Genomic DNA, 27,140 nt, shown 5'->3' with positions numbered 1-27,140 from the left:
ATTGACAAGACTAAAAAAGAAATTATGACAACAAACCGTGTAACATTTATCGCCAAAGGCAGGACTGGTAGTCTTAACTGTGTTACCAGTGTTGGGTGGAATTCGAACTTTGACCCTGTAAGATGCTATTTGGTGGAACTATAGGCTAGGGGCCTAATTCACAAAGGTCTCTTAGGCTCTGTTAGACAACAAAGCATCCTCTTTGCAAGTCTTTTTGCATTGTACTGCAAGATCGCAAAGTGGCGAGAATTTAGTGAATTAGGCCCCTGTTCAGTTCTTTAGAGCCTAAATAGTTAGGGGTTTTTTTTCTATTGTTACATTTAATGTGAATTTAATACTTGTGTTCTTCACATACGCATGCAAACAACTTAAAACTCCAACAGTTTTCAAATATAATTCATCGTCTGAAAGGCACGAAGTTTATATATTTCACTTTTAAACAAATCTCGCTGTCGATTCCTAAAACTATTTGACACAAGCACCGCACTGTGGTGTTTGTTAAAATATCGGTTTAATCGTCTTATCGATAATCATCGATGTTTAACCTTCTTTTTTTTTAAATATTGTAAAACATAATTCAAGAAAAATTAATGTGTGTTTTGTAGAAATAATTTTATGTAAAATAAAGACATTCGAGCAAAACTGTTAGACAAAGCTGAAATACATTTCACTTGTCATACAGACAAAATGTGCATGGCCTTGATTCAGCGAAAGAAGCTATAATGACCTTCACATGACACCATAGTCTAATCTTTTGTTATGCAAATATCCTTAGGTATTGATAGCATAACTAGCATTCATAATATACAGAGAATTGTATAAAATACTCGGTTTCTATCATCAATGTCATCATTTTTTATTTTTTTATTTTAATTAATTTGTTTGTTTGCTTGGTTGGTTGGTTTGGGTTTCAAGCGCAAATTTTCTTTTTCCTAAGTATATTTTCTGGCGGAGCCCGACTCGAACACATACCCCCCCCCCCCCCCCCCCCCCATAAACTTCGGTCGCCACAGTCTAGACCTCTCAGTGTAGGGCTAGAATTTCTGACAGAACCCAGAGAGTAACCTCAATACATTGCACGAAATAAAATATGTTTTCCATCAATCAAAACTCCCCCAAAACAGCTATTTATCAACTTTTGCAACATTATAGACGCCCCATAAAAAAACCCCCACCTAAATAGTTTCCAAAAAGTAATTAGAAGTTGTCAGTCATTTCCATTTGACCGACACTGGACACCACCCACATCACACACACACACAAACACACGTGTTGTTACCGACTGGTTTCGTCTGTGACCATTTTCGCGGATACCACACCGAGGCGGTGCATCTGGAACTGCTGGAGGCCACTATTCCCGATAAGGCGCAACACGCGTGTGACGTCACAGTGATGTGGTATGCTTAATAACCGGCGGCTGCCGATTCACTTTCGTAGCGCTCGTCGTGAGAACCGGTCAAGACATCAAACCGGAAATTTAGATTATTAGGGACCCATATATTGTGTCATTGTTAAAGGTAAGTCAGTGTGTTGAGTGGGGTATCTACATTTTGTGTTTAAAAATTGCATGTACAAAAAAAATTCACCTTTAACTGGCCTGTAGGAACAATATTTGGAGGGGGGAGGGAGGGCACAGTAGGGGTGACACAAGCAAGACTGTTTTATCTTTAATATATTTATATACATGTATATAGAATAGCACACCAAGAAACGTACATCTTCGCCCTCAATTGTGTGTGCGTGTGCGTGTGCGTGTGTGTGGGGGGGGGGGGGGGGGGACTGCAGGCTTGTTTGAACTAGTGTATTTAAACACCGATCAACATGAATATCAGTTTTGTAACCCAAACATACAGTTGAGCAATATACTCTGTCATTTAATAATGCTAATACATTAGTTTGAATTAAGGGTGTATATAAGGATAACCTATACTAAGTACTGTATATATTTTTAGGAGGACTATTTTGTTTTGCTTGGCAAGTAATATTTTAAATATATTTGAGACATTGTTTCAAAAGTACATTTCGATCATCTACGTCTGTTATGATTACAAAACAACAGGTTCTGTGAAATTAACCAAATTACAGTCAAACCTACCCAACTTTGGTTCTACGCCATTTATTTCAGTATAAACTAACCGATAATTCAATTTATTAACTGTTTTGGTAGACGACCATTTGATACTTCCGTTGGTGACTTCATAACAGGTTTGATGTGTATGCTAAAACCTTCATAAATGATATCAAATAACAAAACGAATGCATACTATTTATGGTACTCTTCGAACCATTGAATCACCTCATAACAAGTTACTGAATATGTTTGCATTTACTAAACGTAATATAATTTACTATGATAATGCAGTTTATTATTTCTGTTTTTGTGGTGATGGTGGTAGTGGAGGTGGTGGTGGTGGTAGTAGTGATGCTGGGGATGATTTTATTATTTGTCTTGTGAGAGGATCTTAATCTTTTTTTTAAATGCTGCCTAACAAAACACACCTGACACATAATGATATAATACTAGGTGAAACGTAAACTACATACCCGATTATGGAAACTATTATTTAATGTGTGCATTCGTGTAATCGCAAAGGCCGTGGTATGTACTGCCCTGTCTGTGGGATGGTGCATATAAAAGAACCCTTGCTGTTAATCGAAAAGAGTAGCCCATGAAGTGACGACAGGGGGTTTTCTCTCTTAATATTTGTGTGATCCTTAACCATATGTCTGACGCCATATAACCCGTAAATAAAATGAGTTGAGTGCGTCGTTAAACAAAACATTTCTTTTTTTGTTGTATTCGATACATTGAATATCTATAGCTTGCGTATGCCATTTAGTTGACCAGAAAGGGGTATTAGCATGAGACGTGTACAGGATATGCAAAAATGTACATTCAGTGGATTACATGAACATAATATGCAAGAAACCTACGCCATGGTGGGTGTTCATCGTGTTAGAGAAACAAAATAAATATAATAAAAGTCTGATCAAATAAGTGCAAAAATATTATGTGCAGATGAAGCAACAAAAATAAATCAATGGATTTCACTATAATTATTACAAACTTTCATGAAACTATTTTGATTTACACGTTAGAACTTTTAACTTTTATTTTGAAATCTTATTAAAATACAAAGATATTCGTAAACAGACAGCTGTTAAGGTCACTGGCCTGTTAAGTACAGAATTCATCTTTTAGTTTCTTCTTCTTTTTTTTTTACCTCTACGCTGCAATTCCATCATACTGACAGTAGGGTAAAACACACCTGGCATTTATCGCTACCATGGCAACCAAGAAGCCAGTGCCTCACCGATGTTCATCTCGCCGGCTCATGTTACCAGCAGACGTATCTGTTGCCATGGTAACTTTAGCAGTAGAGGATCACCGGGTTCCACCGTCACCTGTTTGGTCTATTGAAAAGTAGATGAATCATGATATACCTGTAAATAACCTGTGTGGAAATAACGCAGATAACTGCATTATCGGTACAAGTGTGCTTTTTATTGTCCCTTCAAAATTAGACTTGCCTGTCGTACGTAGAATAAAAAAGTATATATATATATGAGAAGGCACCAACATTCCTAAGATAGACGTTATCTCGAAGGTGATTGGATGTAACGTTTGGATATTTATTAAGTGGGTGGGATCATACGGTTGTTGTTTTTTCAATTGTATAAAAATGGCTGTAGCACTGAGACAGAAACCTGTTAGATGAAATAAATGGTTCATAGAGTTTATTTTGTTTAACGAAACCACTAGAGCAGATTCATTAATTAATCATCGGATACTGGATGTCAAACGCGGTAATTTTGACTCGTAGTCCTAGGAGGAAACCCGCTACATTTTTCTATTAGCAGCAAGAGATCTTTTATAAGCACTTTCCACAGACATGATATAACAGTCGTGGGGCACTGGTTGGGATGAATAAAAACCCAATCAGAGAATTGGTACACGGATGAGGTTCGATCCTGCGACCAAAGCACCCCAGGCTCACCTTCATGAGTTACAGTTTTGATTAGTCACAAAATAACTTCTAGTCACAAGTTAGGGTGTCACTAGAATTTGCAATTACTTTCAAATGAATTGACTGTATTAATTAAGTTATGAGAGGTTGCGAAACACGTATAATGCTAGTTGGACTTACTCGGTATTGTCCGTTAGATATGTTTACGTTGGACTCTGTGTTTTTAACACATCGTAAACTGGTATTGTGATTCCGAACTGAGGAAAATAAATAGGCTATATGCGAAAATACTTTTACATTATTCTTTCATTTGGCCACGTTACATTTCCAACAAACTGATTTTTATTTTTTTATTTTTTTGCTCCCTAATTGTTGGCTGTTTGGGAAAATAACATTTGTTTAACAACTGATAGCAAGCACTGCACAATTATTAAAGGAGTATCCCTGTCTATTAATTTAAACATGTTTTCAGGAAACAAATTGCATATTAATTACTTTTTTTTCGTAGAATATCACCAAGTGACTTTCCACTCATTAAATCAATATAATACCTCAAAACATAATAATGTAATGACTGAAATATCACTTTCCTTATTTAAAATACAAGAAAACAGATTTCATAATAAGAAATATTAAATATGTTGTGTATGTTTATATTCATTGTTGTAGGGCCTACTGAAATATTATTACGTTACAAAGTCTAGTTTAAAATTGTTTTGTTTAACGACACCACTTGAGCACATTGATTAATTAATAATCGGCTGTTGGATGTCAAACATTAGTTAATTCTGACACGAAACCTTTAGAGGAAACTAGCAACATTTTTCCATTAACAGCAAGGGAACTTTTATATGCACTTTCTAACAGGATACCACATACCACTACCTTTAATGCCAGTCGTGGGTCACTGGTTGGGACGAGGGAAAAACAATCAGAGATGAGTCAATCGAGGAAATTCCATCAAACATCAGGGCAAGTGCACTACCAACTGAGCTAGATCGTGTCCTACAAAGCCTAGTTTACAAAGGAAAGGAATGTTTGTTTAACCACGCCATACCAGTTGTGGAGCACTGGTTGGGAAAGACTGGGAACTATGGGATACGATCGGGGTAATATGAACGCGGACTCTTGATTCTAAGAACAAGACTTAGTACCCTAACATAAACAGAATCGTGCACTTAGTGCTTGCTTACTAGTCTAAAGTTATAGTACCAATTTTTACAAAACCTAAAGTAACAATACTGAAGTGACTCAATCTACCACTAAACGGAATAGGAACATTCCACACTAAAATAATAGAAAGCACGTGTTGGGTGGAGGGGTGTGTACAACAAGGGGATATCTGGAGAGTAAATGGCGAAGACATTTGGTTGAATTATCCGCAAATAATAAACATAATGTATGGTGAAATATTAATATTTTAATTGCAAAGTTGTACCTAGCCTAAAAAACTATGACTGGGGGTGGAGGGAACCAGAGAATCTAGCTAAGTCGATAGAGCGCTCGCCTGAGTTGTTTGGATTGTGGGATCGAACCCTCTCAGTAGACCCATTCTAGGGCCACCACCCAACCTCCAGCCACCCCCCCCCCCCCATACTAATCAGTGCCCCGTGACTGTTATATCAAATGCCGTGGTATGTACTGCTTTGTATGTGGGGGAAAATGCACACACAAGATCGCTTGCTGTTAATGGAAAAATGTAGCGAGTTTTCTCAAAGACTATATGTCAGAATTACCAAATGTGTGGCATCCAATAGCCAGTGGTTAATAAATCAATGTGTTGTAGTGGAATCAGTGCACAATAATGCAGAGCTTTCTAAAGCTTCACGAAACAAAAGGTCAACTTTAATTTGAAAGGGCATCTTATATATGTCCTGACTCCCCTGCAATGTATGGCCCTATATTTGTAAGAAGCGGCCGTTGAGGTAAAGGAATTGTATATCCTTGATACTGTCTAGTTTTAGTTATGGTACTGGCCTTGTTAATACCAGGTCTGTCTTCATTAAAGAATGTTATATCTTCGGTACTCCCTAGCTGCACCTCCGTCTCGTACGCTTGTGGGTCGTCTTAATTCCTGCTGAGGAACCAAGTTGCCTGCTCGAGTAAGGAGAGTATCTCTGGTTCTAGGTACCCCCTGGTTTCAGATGTGGTACCGGTCCTGTTAATTCTATCTATGTTGGTTGAAGAACCGCCTTGGCTGCTCGAGTAATGAGAGTATATCTGGTTCCATTCACCCCCTAGTTTCAGATGTGGTACCGATCCTGTTAATTCTGATAACGCAATCGGCATACTAGAATATGTAGACAGTCGCAGAATGATCTTGGCTGCTCGGGTAGCGAAAGTATATATCTGGTACCCCCTAGTTTCAGACGTGGTACTGGTCCTATTAATTCTCGAAACGCATACTAGAATATGCCTGTATTGGTTGAAGATCCGTATAATCTCTGGTACCCCCTAGTTTCAGACGTGGTACTGGTCCTGTTAATTATCGAAACACACAGTAGAATATGTGTGTGTTGGTTGAAGAATCAATCGTCATGACTGCTCGAGTAACGAAAGTGTTACCCCTTAGTTTCAGACGTGGTACTGGTCCTGTCATTTCTCCAAATGCATATTAGAATATGTGTGTGTTGGTTGAAGAATCAATCGTCTTGGCTGCTCGAGTAACGAGAGAAACAAGGTGGGGAACAAGGTATTGCATTCCTGACGCTCGGCTCGCTATACAGACGAGGTTCGGTGTAGGTAGCGCTGTGAATAATGGCAGCCACATGCGAGGGGTAGCAGAGACAAGGGAGGGGGTGTCAGGTTACCGGGAGCCAAATATAGCTACTGCTTGGCTTGGCGATTTTAACATACACTCATACGGCAGTGCAGTCTGTAGCAAGGTGAACGGTAAGTTCTTGGTATCACTTCGTGTCTTTTGTTTTAATCAGATATGTGTTGTTCTTTTGTGGGATGTTTTTTTTAACACTTGGAGTCTTTACACTTGAAAAGGCGTAACTGAAACTGTAAAAGTTATTTTTTAATTAAATTAAAAATACAACCTTCAAGGTAGATTTCTCTTATAACAATGTAGTCTGCACTATACTATACTATACTATACTATACTATATTATATTACACTACACTACGTATCACTATACTACACTACATGACACTGCATTACACTTTACGAGCTATACTACGTTCTAATTTATGCAACGGATAATATGGCGTTTCGAACCATAATGAATTCTACTCTGCGTGCATAAGTTGCTATAATATATACTACTATACTGGTGTAATACATTGCTATAGCAATGTACGTACAAACTGATAAATGTGCACAGTATAATTATATACAGACGGACAAATGGATACATGCATGTGCCTTATGCTGGGTCTAGACTCAACACTCTTAATAGAGATTGAGACTTTAACACCATGGCAACGCCATAGGGATTGCATGCATATGACGTCATTAACGATCTTTGAGTGTAGATTGTAAAGTTTGATAAGCATGGGCCATACTGACCTTGGTGGCTTAGTGGTTTAGTCATCGGTTCCATGTCTGGTTGGTAGTGGCGCCCACCCAGAGTGAGTTTTAAAGGTTTAATAAGGAGATGTAAGGTAACTGCACAGGCTTCTCTCTTACTAACCATCAATCACTTACCATTAACCCATGTCTGGTTGGTACTGGCGCCCACCCAGAGTGAGTTTTAAAGGTTTAATAAGGAGATGTAAGGTAACTGCACAGGCGTCTCTCTTACTAACCATCAATCACTTACCATTAACCCATGTCTGGTTGGTAGTGGCGCCCACCCAGAGTGAGTTTTAAAGGTTTAATAAGGAGATGTAAGGTAACTGCACAGGCTTCTCTCTTACTAACCATCAATCACTTACCATTAACCCATGTCTGGTTGGTACTGGCGCTCACCCAGAGTGAGTTTTAAAGGTTTAATAAGGAGATGTAAGGTAACTGCACAGGCTTCTCTCTTACTAACCATCAATCACTTACCATTAACCCATGTCTGGTTGGTACTGGCGCTCACCCAGAGTGAGTTTTAAAGGTTTAATAAGGAGATGTAAGGTAACTGCACAGGCTTCTCTCTTACTAACCATCAATCACTTACCATTAACCCATGTCTGGTTGGTACTGGCGCCCACCCAGAGTGAGTTTTAAAGGTTTAATAAGGAGATGTAAGGTAACTGCACAGGCTTCTCTCTTACTAACCATCAATCACTTACCATTAACCCATGCCTTGGACAGACAGCCCAAATAGCCGAGGTCTGTGTCCAAGGACAATGTCCTTGAACCTCAATAGGACGTAAGCACCACAATAAATTAAAATGAAATGAACAATGTATTACTAGTATGTATGTGATAACTAGTAATTAATGAGTTATACTTATTTGATCACACTGTCTTATAATAGTCTGAATCTGCAGGTCTGGAAATCCAGCTGTTAATGTAACATATTGGTATGTTTCAATGAAAATGCACATTGTACCTGTATGTCTACTTTTAAAGTGCAAAACGATGATATAAAAGACAGATTTAGCAAATTTCATTAAAAATATGTCTTTAGCAAAATATGTTTCGTATGTATTATTTTATTTTAAAAAAAATACAAGTTTCAATTTAATTACAGTAGCAAATGGAGTTTGCATTTAGGAAAACCTCAAACAATTTAAGCAGATTCAAACAATTCAAAATTTCAATGAAGGTTAGCCTTCAAACTTTATATTATTTAACATTTTTCATGTCCTAACTATCATTACATGTTTAATATATTTAATGTCCATACTATTATTATCAGATGTAAGAGGGGTGTCTGTAAATTCAGTCATGGATAAAAAATAGTGATTTTTATTTCTTGGCTCCGAGAAAAAAAAATAAGCAGAAAACCTACTTTTAAACTTCGCTTTTCGGAAAGGTTCTGCAGATAGTGTTACGGGGAACGCGCCAGCTTGGAGTTGGGCGCGTGCCAGGTTAGCGGGACGTTCTGGAATTTGCGGAGGAAGCAAAGCTCTTTCTGAGGAGTGATCGCTCTGCCGCTACCAGCGATAGACTTGTTTTCCTTCACACACACGCTAATCATGATGGTCCTAACAGATTACTTTCACTCCATAACATGCTGCCAACGATACAGGCGATTTTCTCATTGCACATTGGCATTTTCTATAGTCCTAACACATAACTTTCCCTTCATAACATGCTGCCAACGATACAGGCCGATTTTCTCATTGCACATTGGCATTTTCTATGATCCCAACACATTACTTTCCCTTCATAACATGCTGCCAACGATACAGGCCGATTTTTTCTCATTGAACATCGACATTTTCTATCAATATTAGGAGGTTCAAATCCCTTCATTGTTCAAAACAGTTTGGTACAGATATATATTGTATTGTATTTTTTAATCTAATGTTTATTACTTAATAATAATTCCAGTGTTTGACAAATGTTGGAGAAAGTCACTAGTCCCTCACAGAAGCTTTGGCTAGTGCTGTATGTGTTATAGAAATACAGTTAATAATTTCCAATAACCCAGACCAAAAATGCATGAACCGAACCCTGTTAATTCTACTTATTAAAAGCAGGTAGGTTACTTTTTCTTCATACACACACTGCCAAGAATACAAACCGTTCTTTTGCCAAAGAACTTTGTCTTAATCTGAATATTTTCTATCAAATTTATTTTAGGTGCATCTCGCTTGATCGTGTAGGACATTTTGGTACACCCCCCCCCCCCCCCCCCCCCCCCCCCCCATTGCCTATTGCCTAATGCTATTTATTACTGTCATACAGATGGAGAAAAAAACTCAATATACTATAAAAACAGTAAAAACAAAGTACTTAAATTAGCACTGATGACATCAATATATTGTATTATTCATATTGTGTACATATTTCTTAAAATGTTGAAAATGTTGCCAACACCATTCATATGACTAATTTGCCATTTTTATTTTCTTTCTTTTCATGTGCTACAGAACCAAGATGGCAGAGGAGGTATGTTTTCAGTTTCTGCTACGCATGCGTATTCCAAAACCTGTATTTGCCGAGTAGTTCCGTTTGTTACCAGGTGCACTAATGAACCTTAATACTACCGCGATACTACGTTCTCGTAGTGCCTTTGTGGTTATGTGACATGCTTTTAAAAACGGAATTATTTACACATTTCGGTACAGGTATAAGAACAATAGCCCTGAGGTACAATAAGTGGGTACTATAAATCCAAATATTACACCTACGGGTTATAGTTACCTGGATTCGGGCTTATAAAACTTTTGGAGTCTAGACTCAATTTGTAATGAAATCACACGCATGCAATTTGTATGGCGCTGCCGTGACATTAAAGTCTCGGACTCTATTATAGTATTGAGACTAGACCCTAAAACGTTTTATAAGCACGGGCCCTGGGGCCTAATTCACAAAGCTCTCTTAGGCTCTGCTAGACAACATGGCAGCCTCTTTGCAAGTCTTTTAGCATTGCACTGCGAGATCGCAAAGTTGCGAGAGTTTAGTCAATTAGGCTCCTGGTGTATTCTCAAGCCCTTCCCTATTTTTATGGTAGGATAAGTTCCTCAGTTATAAACAGGATACGGCTTGAGAACAAGAACCACATTGTTGTTCGAGAACACAAATAAGAAGCTAATTATAGAGCTGACCCACTTTAATTGGGTGCTTACCATTCACCATTGACCCTTCGTACACGGAGTAGATGGACATAAATATGTAAGTAAAATGGCATTATTTTTAAGAATAATTAATTGAACACTTCAGCAGATAGTTGTTGGTTTTTTAAAACTCATGAGCCAAAGGTACGAGAACTGGACTTCCTCCAAAGGATTCCTCTTTGTGGGAGTATCTAGGAACGCATCACTTTTTATTATACCGCTCCACAATGTGCAAGTGTGTTGAGAATCGTTTATCGTTAAAATAAATATCGTTTTAACTTCTTCTCTCTCGCTCTCTCTCTCTCTCTCTCTCTCTCTCTCTCTCTCTCTCTCTCTCTCTCTCTCTCTCTCTCTCTCTCTCGGCCGGCGAGAAATTTGGAAAATACAATTTAGGTGGGTCGCCTTGGCCAGTAGGGCACGTACTTATAAAACTTGAGTCTACACTCAAATCTCTAATGACGTCACACGCATGCAGTTTGTATGGCGTTGCCATGACATTTAAAGTCTCTGAATCTGTAAGTCTTGAGTCTAGACTCTAAACGATTTATGAGCACCAGGCCAGATTTGTTCCCAAGAGAGTTATCTTATAGTCTGTTTATTTTCGTTACATTTCATGAATAAATCTAGGTGTCGTTAATGTCGGACCGAATATTCAATGTCGTCGATAATCTTCCATTCGTTTTCAAATATATTTTATTATACGTTGTGTAAATATCACTTTCGAAATAAAAATAGAGTCGTTGCCCGATTATTTTGATACCGTAAGAAGTCAAAGATATACGATGCTTTATTAAAAATTTTGTTACATGTAATGGAGAAAAGCAACGGAAGCCAATGCAATTTTATATCAGGTGCGTGTGCAGGATGGAGGTAGTGGTGGGGGAGGGTTGAGAGTTGCAAAACGCTGATCAATCATATTTTCTTAGTTTTTTAATATATTTTCTGGGGAAGCATGACTCGAACCCCTATGAACTTCGCTCACCACATTCTAGAAACCCCTTCCTGCTAAGATTCCTGCACATGCGCCTATATTTCATCGACTTGTCAATCATTTACACAGTAACTATAAATAAGTCTTAAAGGACGTCAACGTTATATTGTTATGGTAATAACATCATCTTTGCATTTGTCATTAGTTTGACACCCAATAGCCGATGCGTACTGGGGTGTCGTTAAGAAGTCCTTTATTCATTCATTCAACGACCTCTTCGGTACCCGCGGAATTCGATGTATTAACCGCTAACTAGTTCTTAACTAAGATCCATCAACAAATGTCCAAGTGACCTATATTGGAAATAATGATTAACCGCATGATGTAGTGTCCTGGTGGAAACTATACTATGTCGTTTAGATACATCTAAGTCTTGACTACATCATTATGTATCACATTTACATTTATCATATTATGCCTATTGTGTCGGCCACCAATCTAGTTGAAATATTATTTCACAATCCACTACAATTACGCTCTGTTATACTGGCGATCTGGTTAAACAAAACAGGAGATCATATTCTGGTGACCTTTCTTCTGATAATATGCTTATAAACATCGACCGATCAAATTCCATCTTTATTAGGCTCCTTTGGAGTGGGAGTGTGTTTAGTATAGTGTTATTTTTGTTTTGTTCTAATCTCTCTCTCTGTCTCTGTCTCTGTCTCTGTCTCTGTCTCTCTCTCTCTCTCTCTCTCTCTCTCTCTCTCTCTCTCTGTGTGTGTCTCTGTGTGTGTCTCTCTCTCTCTCTCTCTCTTTCTCTCTCTCTCTCTCTCTCTCTCTCTCTCTCTCTCTCTCTCTCTCTCTCTCTCTCTCTCACACACGCGTTCTTATCGTGTAGGTAGCTATTTATAAAAACGTCTTAAAGATACAATTCCCTATTGTTTAAAAACAGTGTCTAGGTATATGTATTAATTTATCCTCCTTTATTTATTTGTCCTCCTCCAGTATCTAATTGTCAAGTATATGCATGACTCTTTTTATTACCTTTACTTATAATTCAGTTGATTTAATAACATATTTATTTGCATGCAAAACAATTTCAACAGTTTAATTTGGTTGGAGTTGTAAGGGACGTAATCGGTTATTCTGACGTATTTTATTCGACTGGATCTCGGTCGGACCTTAACAATATACTTACGAGTTATTGAGTGACACATTTAGAATAATCGGTCTATTTCTCCAAAATTGATCCTTTGATTGGTTGAGCATGACCCCAATTTGGCTTACTCAGATCCTTATTTTATGACGAGCAAGTGTAGTGGATTTCGAGATTTTATTTTAGTCAGAATTGCTGGCCATTTTAAAATGTTCGCGTGATATGTTTTTTTTTGTTTTTTTTCCCATCATTTATTTTTACAATATGAATTGCTTCGACTTTGACTTTATATTCTTATACGAATGTTACTACAATTGTAGTGCTATAGTACTGTTTATAATACATGTATATTATGATGTACGATGCACAATGGCGGTTATGAACACATTTTAGTTGTTTGGTGCCACATACACTTGTAGGTAAATATTTCGAGTGTGATCATGTGTATGATATTTAGAGTAGAAAGCACAATGTGGTTGCAGTTTTTTTGCCAGGGCCGTACCTAGTCTAAAAAAAATAATTATTGGGGGCGGAGGGAGCGGCACTAATAACGAATCAGGAAAGGGTACTGTAGGGCGATGTCCAGTTAAACAAAAGGGCATTTTTAATCAAATGGGGTGGGGTTTGTGGTGGTTTAGGTGTAGGTTTGTTTTTGTGGGGTTTTGGGGTGGGGGTGGGGGGGGGTGGTAACATCACTCACTCTTTAACTAGTTACGGCTCTGTTTGTACATACCCTGAACATGTTGGTAGTTTTGTTGTTGTTTGTTTGTTTTGTTTGTTCTTGATGTGTTATAATTGGCTTTTGTTACAGTTTTAATCACATTGTGTAGTTACCCTTATAGGTAGCAGATCTGTCGTCAGAGCTAGTTGCAGTGGACATGCGCATTGGTGTGTTGCTAGCCTCGTTCTCGAGTGTGCTGCTGATGGAGTAGACATTAGACTGGTTTGGACCCCCATCATATTAAAAACACACATACATTAAAATGACACCAGTTTCAAGTATTTCTAACTAATCTAAATAAAATATTTATGAATCATCTTCATAAAAAAAAAAATCAATTTTTAAAAAACAAATTTGTATTTGATTGACCTTTGCAGATTTGTAAATGGAAACAGAGCTTTGCATTCAGTGAATATATACATACAATTACAAGCATAAAATATAAATTTTAATTTTTTTAAAGTATTTAAAAAGGATAGGTCAATTTCAATAGATTTTATAAAATTACAAAACATTTTATTATTAAAATGTTTAAAAATTAATGTTAATTACAAAACAGGTTTCAATTTTTTTTTTTTAAAGAATTTTATTAGAAATTAAAACAAAACAATGAAACAAAAACTAAGCAAAATCTGAAAATCTTACAAAGATAGATGGCAAAATTAATTTCAAAAGTAAACACAAAAGACGAAAATCAAAAATCTTAAAGATATGGTAACATGAATTTCAATAAAAAAAAAAATAATAATAATTTAAAAAAATAAATGAACTGGTGACATTTTCGAGCTCGGAAAAAGCTCAGAGAAGTAAATTTGTTTTTTTCCTTTGTCTTGTTAATCAGGAAGGCGGGAAGAAGCGGGGAGAGCGGCACGCATCGAACGTTTTTGCTAAACTCTCCAAGAAAATGATGCAGGAGATGAAAGAGGTATGATTAGTGCGCTCCACTGTAGCAGTGGGCAGCATTTACTCACCGGATACATTTTGTACTTTTTCAGGCAATTAAAAAGAAGGAAGAACCAAAGCGCGCTCAGCGTGCAACATCCAACGTTTTTGCCATGTTTCGCCAGGCGCAGGTTCAGGAATTCAAAGAGGTGTGCGATCTACCAATCAAAATGGAGAATTAACTTTTTCTTATAATTCTGTTTCCGGTGACACCATGTTTTGTTGCTTGCGTCATTTCCGGTGGTATCCGGGGTCTGCTAACACACTTCCAGCATGGGCGATATAATAATACCTTTAAAATAACACAAATCTTCTTCACTGCATTTTAATTTTATTTGTGAGAGAAACAAAATAAACCAGTGCATGAAAATCAGATACTATATACTAATTACCATCTTATTTTATCTGTTGTGAATATATATATACATATATGATTTTAATAACATTTTTTCCATTTCACTGTGGTATTGAAAAGTGAGACAAAATTAGTGAAACGTTTATTTCTTTTATTTATTGTAACTTGAACATTGTAGCGTTTGCAAAGACCACACTATTTGAAATGTGAGTCTCCGTGTACACTTACGTGTTCTACATTGCATATGGCCTTTGAAAGGCATACTATGTAATTCTAAAAGGCGCAGTTTGCACTAAATTCTTCTTCTTGGTCTACAATGTAGTTTTAATACACTGCAAAAGCTAATCTCATCTGCAAGAACGCTCTTTTAATGGCATTATAACTATAGAATATTTTTTTGAACGCCAATGACTTACTTAAGTTTTGTTGTTAAAACTGTGTTACCTTTTTTAATAGTTCCACACGTTCTCCTTTTGTTTCACTTGCCCACTAACCTAGTGTATGCACCAGTCTATGTACAGCTAGAGTGAGCAAGTAAATTTGTGCAGATCCAGAATTCGTGTAAGTAGGGATTCTTTTAAAATTATTTTGCTCCCATTCCTCACCCCTACCCCCAACCAGCAACGACTGTCCTTGTTTTACCATCTGAACATAACATTGAAATCAATGTGCGTAAAAGCAACATTTTACTATGAAAACCTTGTTTGCGACAATTACTATTTTAATCTAAAATAATAAACATGGGCGAGAACACTGCTTTTGTACGCGCAGCTATACATGCAATATGTGCGATGCTATTCTTAGGGCCAATCCTGGATTTCGACCCACCGATAATGATTTATCTTTGGGGATGAGGGGAAGGGAAGTTCTTCTTAAGATTAAATTTCACCATCAAGCACCATGACTACGACCCTATCTTCAAAGAAATCGAAATCATTTTATTTATTTTTATTATCATTATTATTATTTATTTATTTATTGCGATTTTGAGGGAGGTAGTGGATGGAGGGAGAGCATGGGGTTTAAAACAACTTTTAAAATCTAGTTGCGGCAATAAAGCATATACATTATATATATATATATATATATATATATATATATATATATCGCTTACTTCCCTTTTATTTCGCTGTATCTCACAGGGTGTTATTTATTTACTCGATTAAGTTTTCTTTTAACAATGTTTTGGCGTGAGCTGAAATTCCTAGCTTTGCATAGATGCTGCTGTTTTTTTTTTCTTGAAAAATAAAGCAAATAATATTTTCGTTTCTTTTCACTTTTCAGTGAAAGTGTCAGGCTCATTTAACTCTCTTTTCTTCACCATGGTTGTTCCTTCATGTTTTGTACGCCACTAGACTATTGTCATTACAAACCATCACGACAACTTGATGAGCGTGTGTACTTCTGTCTAGTCCTCATTAAAACCATTATCTGATTCACCACACAGGAGTTATGTTATATGCACCAAAAATGGCACCAATCATTTAATTTTAGGGTTAGTGGGCCATAGAAAAACAAATCTCAGATTTAATGATGCAATAAGACTATAGTCCGTCCAATTCTTCTACAAAAATGTGTTTTGGTTATTTTTTGTAAATAATTTCAATTTGGTTTGACGTAAGAAAAAAATATTTGGAAATAACAAAAGAATACTATTGTTGTGTGCAATTTAGAAAAAAAATCGGTTAATAAATAAATAGCTTGTAGTAAATTCCATAGTATGAAAAAAGGCATTCCCTGTGGGATGGACTATAGTATTTTAGCATTTTCTATCTTATGGATAAGACTTGTTCTAGAAAAGATCGCGGGTAGGGATTGGTATATAAATTCTAACTTAATAGTCACAAAAAGAAACCTCCCGTCCCCTCCAAAAAGTGATTCCAGTGGCCCTGGTATATTGTTGTTCAACTTGTTGGTGTTGTATTTTTTTGTGTTCGCCCACCCTTCCAATGTTCTTTCTTTCTTGAACAGAAATAACATTTCCTACTGAAAACAAATAACCAAAACAAAACAAAAAACCCAACGTTTTTGTGAAAACAAAACACTCCACCTTTCTCTTAAAATTAAATGGTTGGTTGCTAATGTATGATTTGAATAGCACTTGCAATTTTAATGTAAAAATGTATATTGTAATAGAATAAAAGTATAAAATGCATTTTGCATTTTTATGGACAAGAAATGTTAAATCATATTTACTTTTTATTTCCTTGTTATATTGTAAATTTTTAAATAGTGATTGGCTAAATAAACTTTTAAATTGGTCTTATAATGTATACATATATGTAGTATTTCTTAGTATTTTTATTTTTAGTAATATTTAATATTGCTAATATGCTTAATTGTCTAACATAAATGCAATTATTGTATATTTTAAAGTGTATTGACGATCATACGTTTTTAAATTAAATAAATTTTCTCAACATAACAATATCAATAAATATCAATGTATATTATAAAATTATATATATATATATATAGTTTACATTCATACATATCAGATGCACTAGTTTGATTTAATATTCATAAAGTTAAATAATCTTTAAAATAATCATGATAATAATAATAAAGAACAGTTAATAATTTTATTATTATTATTATTATTATTATTATTATTACTATGTCTTTATCACTTGATCTTTGAGAAATATCAAGCTGGCACTCACTATAATACTTAATAATTTCTATAGGCATTCACCATGATTGACCAAAACAGGGATGGCATCATCGACATTGAAGATCTTAAAGATATGTACTCAAATCTTGGTGAGTGTGTAGTAAAATGAATGGTTTTAACCATAACATAAACATCAGACTACATCACATGACTGGCACCCAAGCAGCAGAGGCTTTTGATGAAGGACGATTGGGTGACGCCCACTTAAAGTCGCAGGCCAAAGTTTCAACCCGTGAAAATAGAAACTAGACAATAATGTCAACCCGCGAAAATAAAAACTAAGTTTGGTTAATCTATAAACCAGTAACACATCTAGATAAAGTTACAGTAGTCAAATAGGAGTGTGACATTGGAATGGGGAAAAATCCTTAAAAATAGGCGAGAGCTCGTTTCCAAAACCGTTACTTCTCCAAGGTACGTACGGTTTTTTTTAAGTATGAAAAATGCATCCTGTCGTATTAGAAACACCAAAATGATCCAAAGGACTTCGGATATACGTCAATGGATATTTAAACAATAAAATCACTGATTTCGATTATCAAAAACGGCTTTACTAATGAAAAATACACAGTAGTGTCTAAAAACTAGGGTATGTGACGTTAAGAGGAAACGTTGTTACAATATCACCTTTTCATCGGAGTCAAACCTTTAAGAGACATGGACACAAACATTTTAAAAGTCCCATCGTGCTAATAACTGACAAAAAGTATGCTTCAATAATTTTAATGATCCGGTTACTGGGGTAGTAATGCATAATCAATGTGTCTTAAGAAATCATTGGTTGTTCGTTTGTAACAGTTGTGTTTATTGGCTGATTTGCAGGAAGGATCCCTCCAGATGATGAACTGAAGGAGATGTTGAGCGAGGCTCCTGGTCCTCTCAATTTCACCATGTTCCTCAATCTGTTCGGTGAAAAACTCAGCGGTAAGTTTATTTAAAAAAAAATCAAAAACAGCTAGGGTTATCTCACTGCCGTCTTTAGCGTTGTGATATGAAATCAAGTTTTTTTCTGACCAGACCAGAAGCTGTTTTCCAAAAAAAGCAAGGTCTAGGTAATAGACATATTCGTTATATGATGTTCCTCAACCTGTTGGTGGAAAACTCAGCGGTAAGTTTATTATTAAAATATTTTTTTTTAAAAAGAAGAAAAAAAGAAGAAAAAAAAAGAAGATTTATCTTATTGATGTCATTGGCGTTGTGTCAAGTTTTTTCTTGACCAGAAATCTTTTTTTTTTTTTTTTTAAAGCGAGGTTTAGGTAATAGAAATATTCGTTGTATGTTTCTTGAAAAATGTCAAAACCGTTGACATTAATTTCTATCATAAAACAGATTCTGGATGATAATAATACAAAGCTGCAAAATTATGTTGACTTCTTTTGTCGACCATTTTTCACTTTAACGCTGTCTGGTACGAAACCAAGATTTTAGGTCGTTATTATTCGTAGATTATTCATTCCTTAAAATACTATATAACACTAAGAGTAATATTAGAATACACGGGATTTTGTTTCGATCTGAAGGAACCCATTGTGTATTATCTCTGTTCTTTCAGGCACTGATCCAGAAGACACAATCAGGAATGCGTTTGCCATGTTTGACGAATCTGGAAAAGGCTACCTCCCAGAAGAATAGTAAGGCCAACTGACTTTGATGAGGCAGATTGTTAATACAAAGAAAATTAATAATAATAATAATAATAATAATAATAATAACAATAACAACCCATCATATTACAGGGACTGTCATGAATTTGCAGTCATTGTAACATGTTTAACACTAAATGAGCATTTTTAGCAAATAAAAGTACCGTATATCTTCGCCTATAAGTCGAATTTTTTTCACCCAAAAATTATTTTAATGCATATTAGTTTTGGGGATTATTTTACAAGTTTTTATTGCTGAAGTATGCCATGTATTTATACTCAAATATGTTAATTTGACACATTTATTTTTTATAACCTATTTTTTTTGGCATTAGAACGGTTTTGGTTATGCGAAAAGGCGTACGATCTCTCACATGCCAAGACAACAGTCCACTTAGTTAAATTAACAGTCATAACTAATAGTAAAAATGTAAAACAATACTAACTACCTGTTGCCTGAGTTTATTTTGAAATCTGGTCACTGGCATTAATGGTTGTTCAAACAATGTTTTGGCGGTGATTAACTTCATGAATATTACTAAGCTTTCCCTTAAAATAGACTGATCTCTGCAGTTCACTTATCTAGAGCAATAGGGACACACATCATTTGGTACAAAAACCAGTGTACTTTCCAGAGTTATCCTCCTTACATGTATTAAATACTTTCAGTTTTATCGTAGTGATCTGTTGTCAGTGTTTATAAATAAAGTTGTTGTCTGTGCACAAAACCATCTGTACAGTACTATACAGTAACAGTCAAACAGCTTTCACTCTCTACTAAGGGAATATTTCGTTTTGATGCTATGTAATATAATGATAGTTTGATTGGAATAGTCTGATCATATTGCGATGTACAAAACGTGAAAACCGAAGTTTGTAAAATAATTTTCTTTTGTTCAAATTTATTGTTCTCATGTGCTGAAAATAAGAAATATTTCAATATATATAAGTAGTTTTTCATGGGTCGACTTATAAACGGGTCAATAAAAAAATACGTTTTCAGGGCTTGAAATTAGGGACTCGACTTATAGCCGAGATCGACTTACAGGCGAAGATATACGGTACAGTTTAAATGCATTTTTTGTGTTTAAAATATGACTTTACTCATAAAATGTATTTGTTGTTATCGTAACGTCTGTAATAGCTCAAGTTGTAGCTTACGTACGTACGAAAACAAAATTACATTTGTGAGTAAAATTAAATTTAAGCTACTACACCATTAGGGTGACTAGAAAAACATTCGACAGACTGAAACTGGTATTGTAACCAACAAACTAAGGGTGCCACAATACACCGATGCATCGATGGACCACGATACTACCGCTGACGATACGAAACGCGATGCCCTTGCGTGTGTATCGATTGCTATTTTTACCATATATCGATTGCTACTTTAATTGCGTACCCTTCAAGGAAGGACATTGAAGTGGACAGATAGTATGTGCCTTCTTACGTCAATATTGGGCAGGACATAGCCCAGCGTTCGCTTGATGCGCAGTCGGTCCAGGATCGATCCCAGTCGGTGGACCCACTGGGCTATGTCTCGTTCTAGCCAGTGCTCTACAACTGGTGTATTAAAGTCTGTGGGATGGTGCACATAAAAGATCCCTTGCTGCTAATCGAAAAGAGTAGCCCATGAAATGGCAACAGCAGGTTTTCTCTCTCAATCTGTGTGGTCCTTACCATATATCTGACGCCATATAACCGTAAATAAAACGTGATGAGTGCGTCGTTAAATAACACATTTTTGTCTTTCTTTCTTATGTCAATATGCCTATGGTGTGGTGTTTCCATATCAAAACTGTGCTTAATCAGTGTTTCACTTTTAGCATGTTTATTTCTTATGTCAATATGCCTATGGTGTGGTATTTCCATATCAAAACTGCTTAAATCAGTGTTTCACTTTTAGCATGTTTATTTCTTATTTTCAAATTATTTCACCCATCTTCAATTTCTTGTTATATTGAGAAAACCCTGCGAATCGTATATCGTGATACATATCGTATTGCGAGTTATGCACCGTGATACGTATCGTGTCGTGAGGTAGGTGTATCGTAACACCCCTTTAACAAACTATTCAAGATGCAACTTACTTTGTTAAAAATTTATTATTATGTGGAAATATCAAATATGTTACAATGGTTGCACACTCAGATTAGTCCCTATAAGTCGGCATTCAAAACAAAACATTTGAAAGGAAAATGGGCGGGATTTAGCCCAGTCGGTTGAGTGTTCACTTGAGGTGCTTGCGTCGCAGGATTGAACCACCTCGGTGGATCAGTTCAGCTGATTGGGTTTTTGTTTCGCGTTTCAACCAGTGCACCACAACTGGGAAAAGGCCGTGGTATGAGCTTGCCTGTCTGTGGGAAAGTGCATATAAAAGATCCCTGGCTTCATTAGGAAAAATGTAGCGGGTTTCCTCTGATGACTACAAGTCAGAATTACCAAATGTTTGACATCCATTAGCCGATGATTCATTAATCCATGTGCTCCAGAGGTGTCGTTAAACAAAACAAACTTTATTTAAATGAAACTTTGAAATGAAAATAAAATACTAAAAAACGAAAATCATTTTTATTACTGGAAATACAAATAAATAAATAAATACATAAATAAAGTAAAATAAGGCCAGTATTTTTTTTAATTTTTAGGTTTACGAACAAGAACTTTTGTGCACAAAGGTAGAAGAAAAAAACCGAAAAAAAAAGAAAAAAAACCTGTTTGGGGTGTATCAGTAGAGTTGATTTTTCTTCTTCTTACTGTTACCTTACGAAATGCGCCACAATAGACTAGAATGGTAACTTTTTTTCTTCTTTAGAGCTATTTGTGGAAGTCGCGGGCAAAAAAATAAAAAATAAAAGTGAAAAATACGTTGTTGTTTTTTGTTTTTTATTTGAGCAAAATTTACGTCGGCGGGTTCGTAAACCGAATAATAAAAAAATACTGGACTAATTGAAGAAATGGATCCTTGATATGCCTTTGAATTGGTTACTTTGTCTTGTCACTGATGCATAGGGCGAGTTGGTGAATATTAAATACTATAATAAAAGTAACGTTAACAATTGTAGTATTACATGCATACATTATTGTCTGGGGCGGGAAGTAGCTCAGTGGTAAAGCGCTCGCTTGATACGCGGTCGGTCTAGGATTGATCCTCGTCGGTGGGCCCATTGGGCCCATTGGGCTATTTCGTGTTCCACCCAGTGCATCACGACTGGTATATTAAAGGCTGTGCTGTGTGCAATCCTGTCTGTGGGATGGTGCATATAAAAGATCCCTTGCTAGTAATGGAAAAATGTAGCGGGTTTCCTCTTAAAACTATATGTCAAAATTACCAAATGTTTGACATCCAGTAGCCGATGATTAATAAATCAATGTGCTCTAGTGGTGTCGTTAACCAACTTTAAACATTATTTTCTTGTTTTTCAGCATCAAGGACTTGCTAACAAATATGGGTGATAACTTTACACAGGATGAAGTAAGTACAACTGTTCTTGTCCTTTTTTTATAATATCCAGAACATAATACATTATCATTAACAGATCACAGTGCCATAATTATACATTATGCTCCTTCAAAATTACCTTTTAATACTTATAATACATTTCTAATGCATATCTCCCCGTTTAAAATCTATGTATGGGGAGCAATTAAAGCCGCAGACCTTCGTTTCAACCCGCGAAAATGGACACTTAAGTTTGGTTAATCGACAAACCAGTAACATTTGGGGAAAGTTACAATTATAGAGTCAAACAAGAGTCTACATAACGTGTAAATGGACACTTAAGTTTGGTTAATCGACAAACCAGTAACATTTAGGGAAAGTTACAAATATAAATAGTCAAACAAGAGTCTACATAACGTGTAAATGGAGAAATATCCTTAAAAACGGAATAGAACTTGTCTCCATAACCGTTACTTATCAGAGGTACGAAATTTGTTTTTAAATATGAAAAAGGTATTTCGTGGTATTAGCAACACAAGAATGACCAGAAAAACTTTGGATGTACAGACATGAATAATCTAAACAATAAAATCTAAGAAATGTCTGATTTCAATTGTCAAAAACGTGGTAGGGGAGAGTTGCCGGGATTGGACCCCTTAAGGAAGAATGGTTGTGCAAGTTAGACAAATAGAGCAATCAGCAGGAAAGTAGTTCCTTCATTATTGTTGGGGCATACAATACGCATTGATGCAACATATTTTGTAGAAAGTTTAATTATTCCAGGTAAATTTTAAAAACAAATTTAAACCCAAAATGGTCCAATCGTGGATTCTACTACCACGATTGGACCACTTTGGAGTTTTTAAAAAAATCAAATGCCTTCAATTAAACCAGAACCCAGCACATACATTGTCAAAAAACATTGCTAGAAAATCAAACTGGATAGTATGAAGAGTTCAAATAAAAAATGTAATGCTAAAACGAAAGTGGTCCGATCGTGGAATCTGCTACAGTAACTAAAATTGGGCATGAACCTCTCTTGGGTTTGCAAAATATCAGTTCCTTCTTTTGGATAATTAGACACAGTACGAACTATGGCTACTTGCAAAAAAGAAAGAAATAGCTTTATTAAAATATAATTCGCTCATGAATCAAAATAGAATCCTCGATTGGACCACCGATTCCTCGATTGGATCACGCAGAAAGGTCCTTTTTGACGTTTGTTTTACTCATAAACGTGCTTAAAATTTCATTTTTGATGCATAAATTAACTGGTATCATATTTGGCGGTTGGCACGATCACCAAAATACCAGGTCAAAACATTATGGTCCAATTGAGGAACTGGTCCAATCCCAGCAATTCAGTTGGTCCAATCGTGGTTTTACCATAGTTATAAATAGATGCTGACCTACATGTACACATGCGCAACATCTTGGCACTTGTTTTATCACTCACAATAACGAACCTTTATGTATCGTTATGACCTAATTTAACACTTCTAACTATGTTCATATTGCTCCATAGATGTTTTTTCCAAGAATAGTATTAGATGATACATGCATAAATGTTACTTTTATTGATAAATCCAAAAATATTACCTTTTTCGACTCAACTGGTTCAAGGCCAATAGCGGCGTGTGTACATATTAATATATTGACTAGATGGCGCTACTGTCACAATTTGAATGAAAATACAGTTCTGGTCCAATTGAGGCACTGGTCCAATCCTGGCAACTCTCCCCTAGTGTTTAAAAACTAGGGTCTGTCACTTTAATTTTGTTTTCAAGACAAGGTCTGCGCTTTTACTCTGATATCCTCTGAGGTATTCTGTTGAGTGCGTCATTAAATAAAAATAAACATTCTTTAATTCCAACAGCCGATAATTAATTAATCAAAGTGCTTTACAGGCACGGCGTAAGCAAGTAGACATTGGGGGTGGGGGGGGGGGGGGGGGGGGGGCTGACTGAGATCGAGGGTGCAAAGCGCTCGAGTTTCTAGGAAGGTTCGGCGAGTTACTAACAATTTACTGCTTTAATATTGTTGTTCAACAAAACTAATTTGTTTTATATACGATTTATTACAGCTTAGACAAACGTGGAAAGAGGCACCTATAGAAAAGGGACAGTTTGACTACAATGCCTTCACTTCACTCCTTAAGGGTAAACAGGCGGAAGAGGAGCAAGCATAAGATACCAGCCAATCTAGGAGCCTACCCACACCACTCTCCTGTGAATCCCACCACTGGGCCAACGTCGGGCCACGTCATCCCACCCCATGGGTCAAGTCGACTGGTCCTTACCAGGCAGTATTAACTATTGGACCGGAAGATGGCCATTCATGGGTCTGGGTTCAGCGGTAGCTGCAAAAGATATGACGTAAAATGGAAAATGTATTCTTCGCCAAAAAAGAAAAGACAAACAATTAAATTGAGTGACTGTCTCAAAGAGATTCATAGGCGAATGGTGTGATTCGTATAGTTTTCACTTTTTTTTTTTTTCCATTGAAACCTAGCGGGCCAAAGAGTGTACCGCATTCCATTTCTGCTTGGACAAAAATTATATTACATCAAGAGAGACAGGGCTTGAAAAAGCGGGTCCGACGAGCGCTCTAAAGTCACAGGTTGCTGTTGGTTTCATCGAAGTTTGGCTCTGTGCTCTGTTTGGTACATTTCGAAAAACTCTAGCCTTCAGAAATACGTTACAGAGGAGTTGTCATGGTAACGTAGGAACTGGGAACCAACGTTGCCGTAAACACTCCTCGCCAAATCTGTTGGCCCGGTAGGTTTCGATAATCCGAAACCGGTTTTAGTATTTGAACTTTGGGACCGGTCCACTAAAACCCCTCCACCACCTACCACCCTCTTATCCTTAATACATCACTATAGGATTTGCAGTTTATTGGTTTCCACTATAACAGTATATAGATTTTTATTTATTTATTAAATCTCTCTAGCTGTATTCTCGAGGAACAAATATCATTTTATCAAGGGGTTGGGAAAGGGTGGCAAGTAAAAACAAAAAAAAATGCGAAATTATCCCAGGTCATCTCAGTTTTATATGTGTGTAATATTTGTTATAATGTCCGACCTGTCGTCATATAAAACCTCCAATGAGAGCAATATATACATTATCAACCGGGCGGTATGTATAATATCAACCGGGTGGCGTGCGAGCTTGTCTGATTGTACAGGTAGAACAAGTACTTGGTCTACTGGGGACGTTGTGTCTCTTTGCATGTTTTCAACCTGATGTGGATTGTTTTTGTTTTTTTTCCTGTGTCTTATTTATTTAATAAAACCTCTGTGCACAGAGATACAATGTGTTTGTACTATGTTTTAAACAGATAATAGTTTACACATGCGCGTGTGCAGTAATTTTAGCAGAGGGGAAGAGTTAGGGGGTGGGTCCAGACTGTGGCGAGCGAAATTTATAATGTGGTCGAGTCGTGCTCCCCTGAAAAATATATTGAAGAAAAAACCTTGATCGAGCAAGGAAGGATTTCGACCCTCGAAACACATCCGCTGCACACGTGCCTGTTACATTTTTTTTTTTTTTTTTTTTTTTTTACCATTTACCAAACAAAAGTAACACAATTAATTTATCTTGGATTTTGAATTTCGATTCATGTCGGTTTTAACGGTATTTAAATAGCACCAAGAAGGATTGTATAGAACCCTAAATTCAAACCAAAAGTCTTTGTCTAAAACAATCCACTTTAAAAAACAAAAACAAACACAAAGTTAAAACTCGACATTTCGTCTATAATACAGATTTTTTCAAGAGTAGAACCCTAAAGCATATATTACATAGAGAAGGTATGCAAAAAGTATTGAAATGTATGCTAAGACACACACACATAAACTCTCTCTCTCTCTCTCTCTCTCTCTCTCTCTCTCTCTCTCTCTCTCTCTCTCTCTCTCTCTCTCTCTCACACACACAACGAGAGAGTGACACAGACAGACAGAATGAGGGATGGGAGGGAGAGAATGCCGTTTTTGCCAGTTAGAATATTTACCTGTTTGCAACAAGGGATCTTGTGTTTTGTAAGCCCAGTCTTGGGAGTAGCAGTCCTCATACAGGCGGTGTAGAGGGATGAAACATCCTGTTACGGATCTCTTAGGGGAGTCGAGGTAGTGGATCATGGAAGCAATCACGACTTTGCCTAAAACATCCTTTCGACTGCCTTGTGCAGAGATACGATTTTGATGACAGAATGCGGTTTGTGTAATTCAGATTATATTAATTTTCTAATATGGAAAAGTTAAAAAGTTAAAATGTGTTTAATGACACCACTAAAGCACATTGATGTATTAATCATCGGCTATTGGATGCCAAACGTTAGGTAATTTTAAGTCTTAGAGAGGAAACCCGCTATACTGTTCCACTAGTAGGAAGGGATCTTTTATATGCACCATTCCACAGACAGGATAGCACATACTACAGCCTTTGGTATACCAGTCGTGGTGCACTGGCTGGAACGAGAAATAGCCCAATGGGCCCACTGACGAAAGTTATTTTTTTTTTAATGACACCACTAGAGCACATTGATGTATTAATCATCGGCTATTGGATGCCAAACGTTAGGTAATTTTAACAGTCTTAGAGAGGAAACCCGCTATATTTTTCCACTACTAGGA

At 36.4% G+C, this 27,140-nt stretch overlaps 1 protein-coding gene across 2 annotated transcripts; it reads left to right on the top strand.

The window, feature by feature from the left end:
* Nucleotides 1-1,378: 1,378 nt before the first annotated feature.
* Nucleotides 1,379-25,816, top strand: LOC121383204 (myosin regulatory light chain A, smooth adductor muscle-like). Of its 2 annotated transcripts, none has more exons than XM_041513080.1 (8): nt 1,379-1,517; nt 9,948-9,966; nt 14,441-14,536; nt 17,430-17,505; nt 18,239-18,340; nt 18,969-19,047; nt 22,489-22,537; nt 24,588-25,816. In XM_041513080.1, exons 2-8 carry the CDS (start codon nt 9,955-9,957, stop codon nt 24,690-24,692), a joined length of 519 nt encoding a protein of 172 aa, XP_041369014.1. In that variant the 5' UTR covers nt 1,379-1,517; nt 9,948-9,954; the 3' UTR covers nt 24,693-25,816. The 2 variants fall into 2 exon arrangements, with proteins under 2 accessions (XP_041369014.1, XP_041369015.1); XM_041513081.1 differs by lacking the exon at nt 14,441-14,536 and adding an exon at nt 14,287-14,370 and having other exon boundaries at nt 1,382-1,517.
* The last annotated feature ends 1,324 nt before the right edge of the window (nt 25,817-27,140 follow it).

This window comes from Gigantopelta aegis, chromosome 10 (genome assembly GCF_016097555.1).
Source record: "Gigantopelta aegis isolate Gae_Host chromosome 10, Gae_host_genome, whole genome shotgun sequence".
NCBI lineage: Eukaryota > Metazoa > Mollusca > Gastropoda > Neomphalida > Peltospiridae > Gigantopelta > Gigantopelta aegis.
This window is presented reverse-complemented; position numbering and strand designations above follow the sequence as displayed.

Excerpts from the sequence above, each read along its gene's own strand:
- LOC121383204 (XM_041513080.1), top strand. Across the intron at positions 18,341-18,968 it reads GTTCGGTGAAAAACTCAGCG|GCACTGATCCAGAAGACACA; the intron begins GTAAGTTTATTT and ends CTGTTCTTTCAG. Across the intron at positions 22,538-24,587 it reads ATAACTTTACACAGGATGAA|CTTAGACAAACGTGGAAAGA; the intron begins GTAAGTACAACT and ends GATTTATTACAG.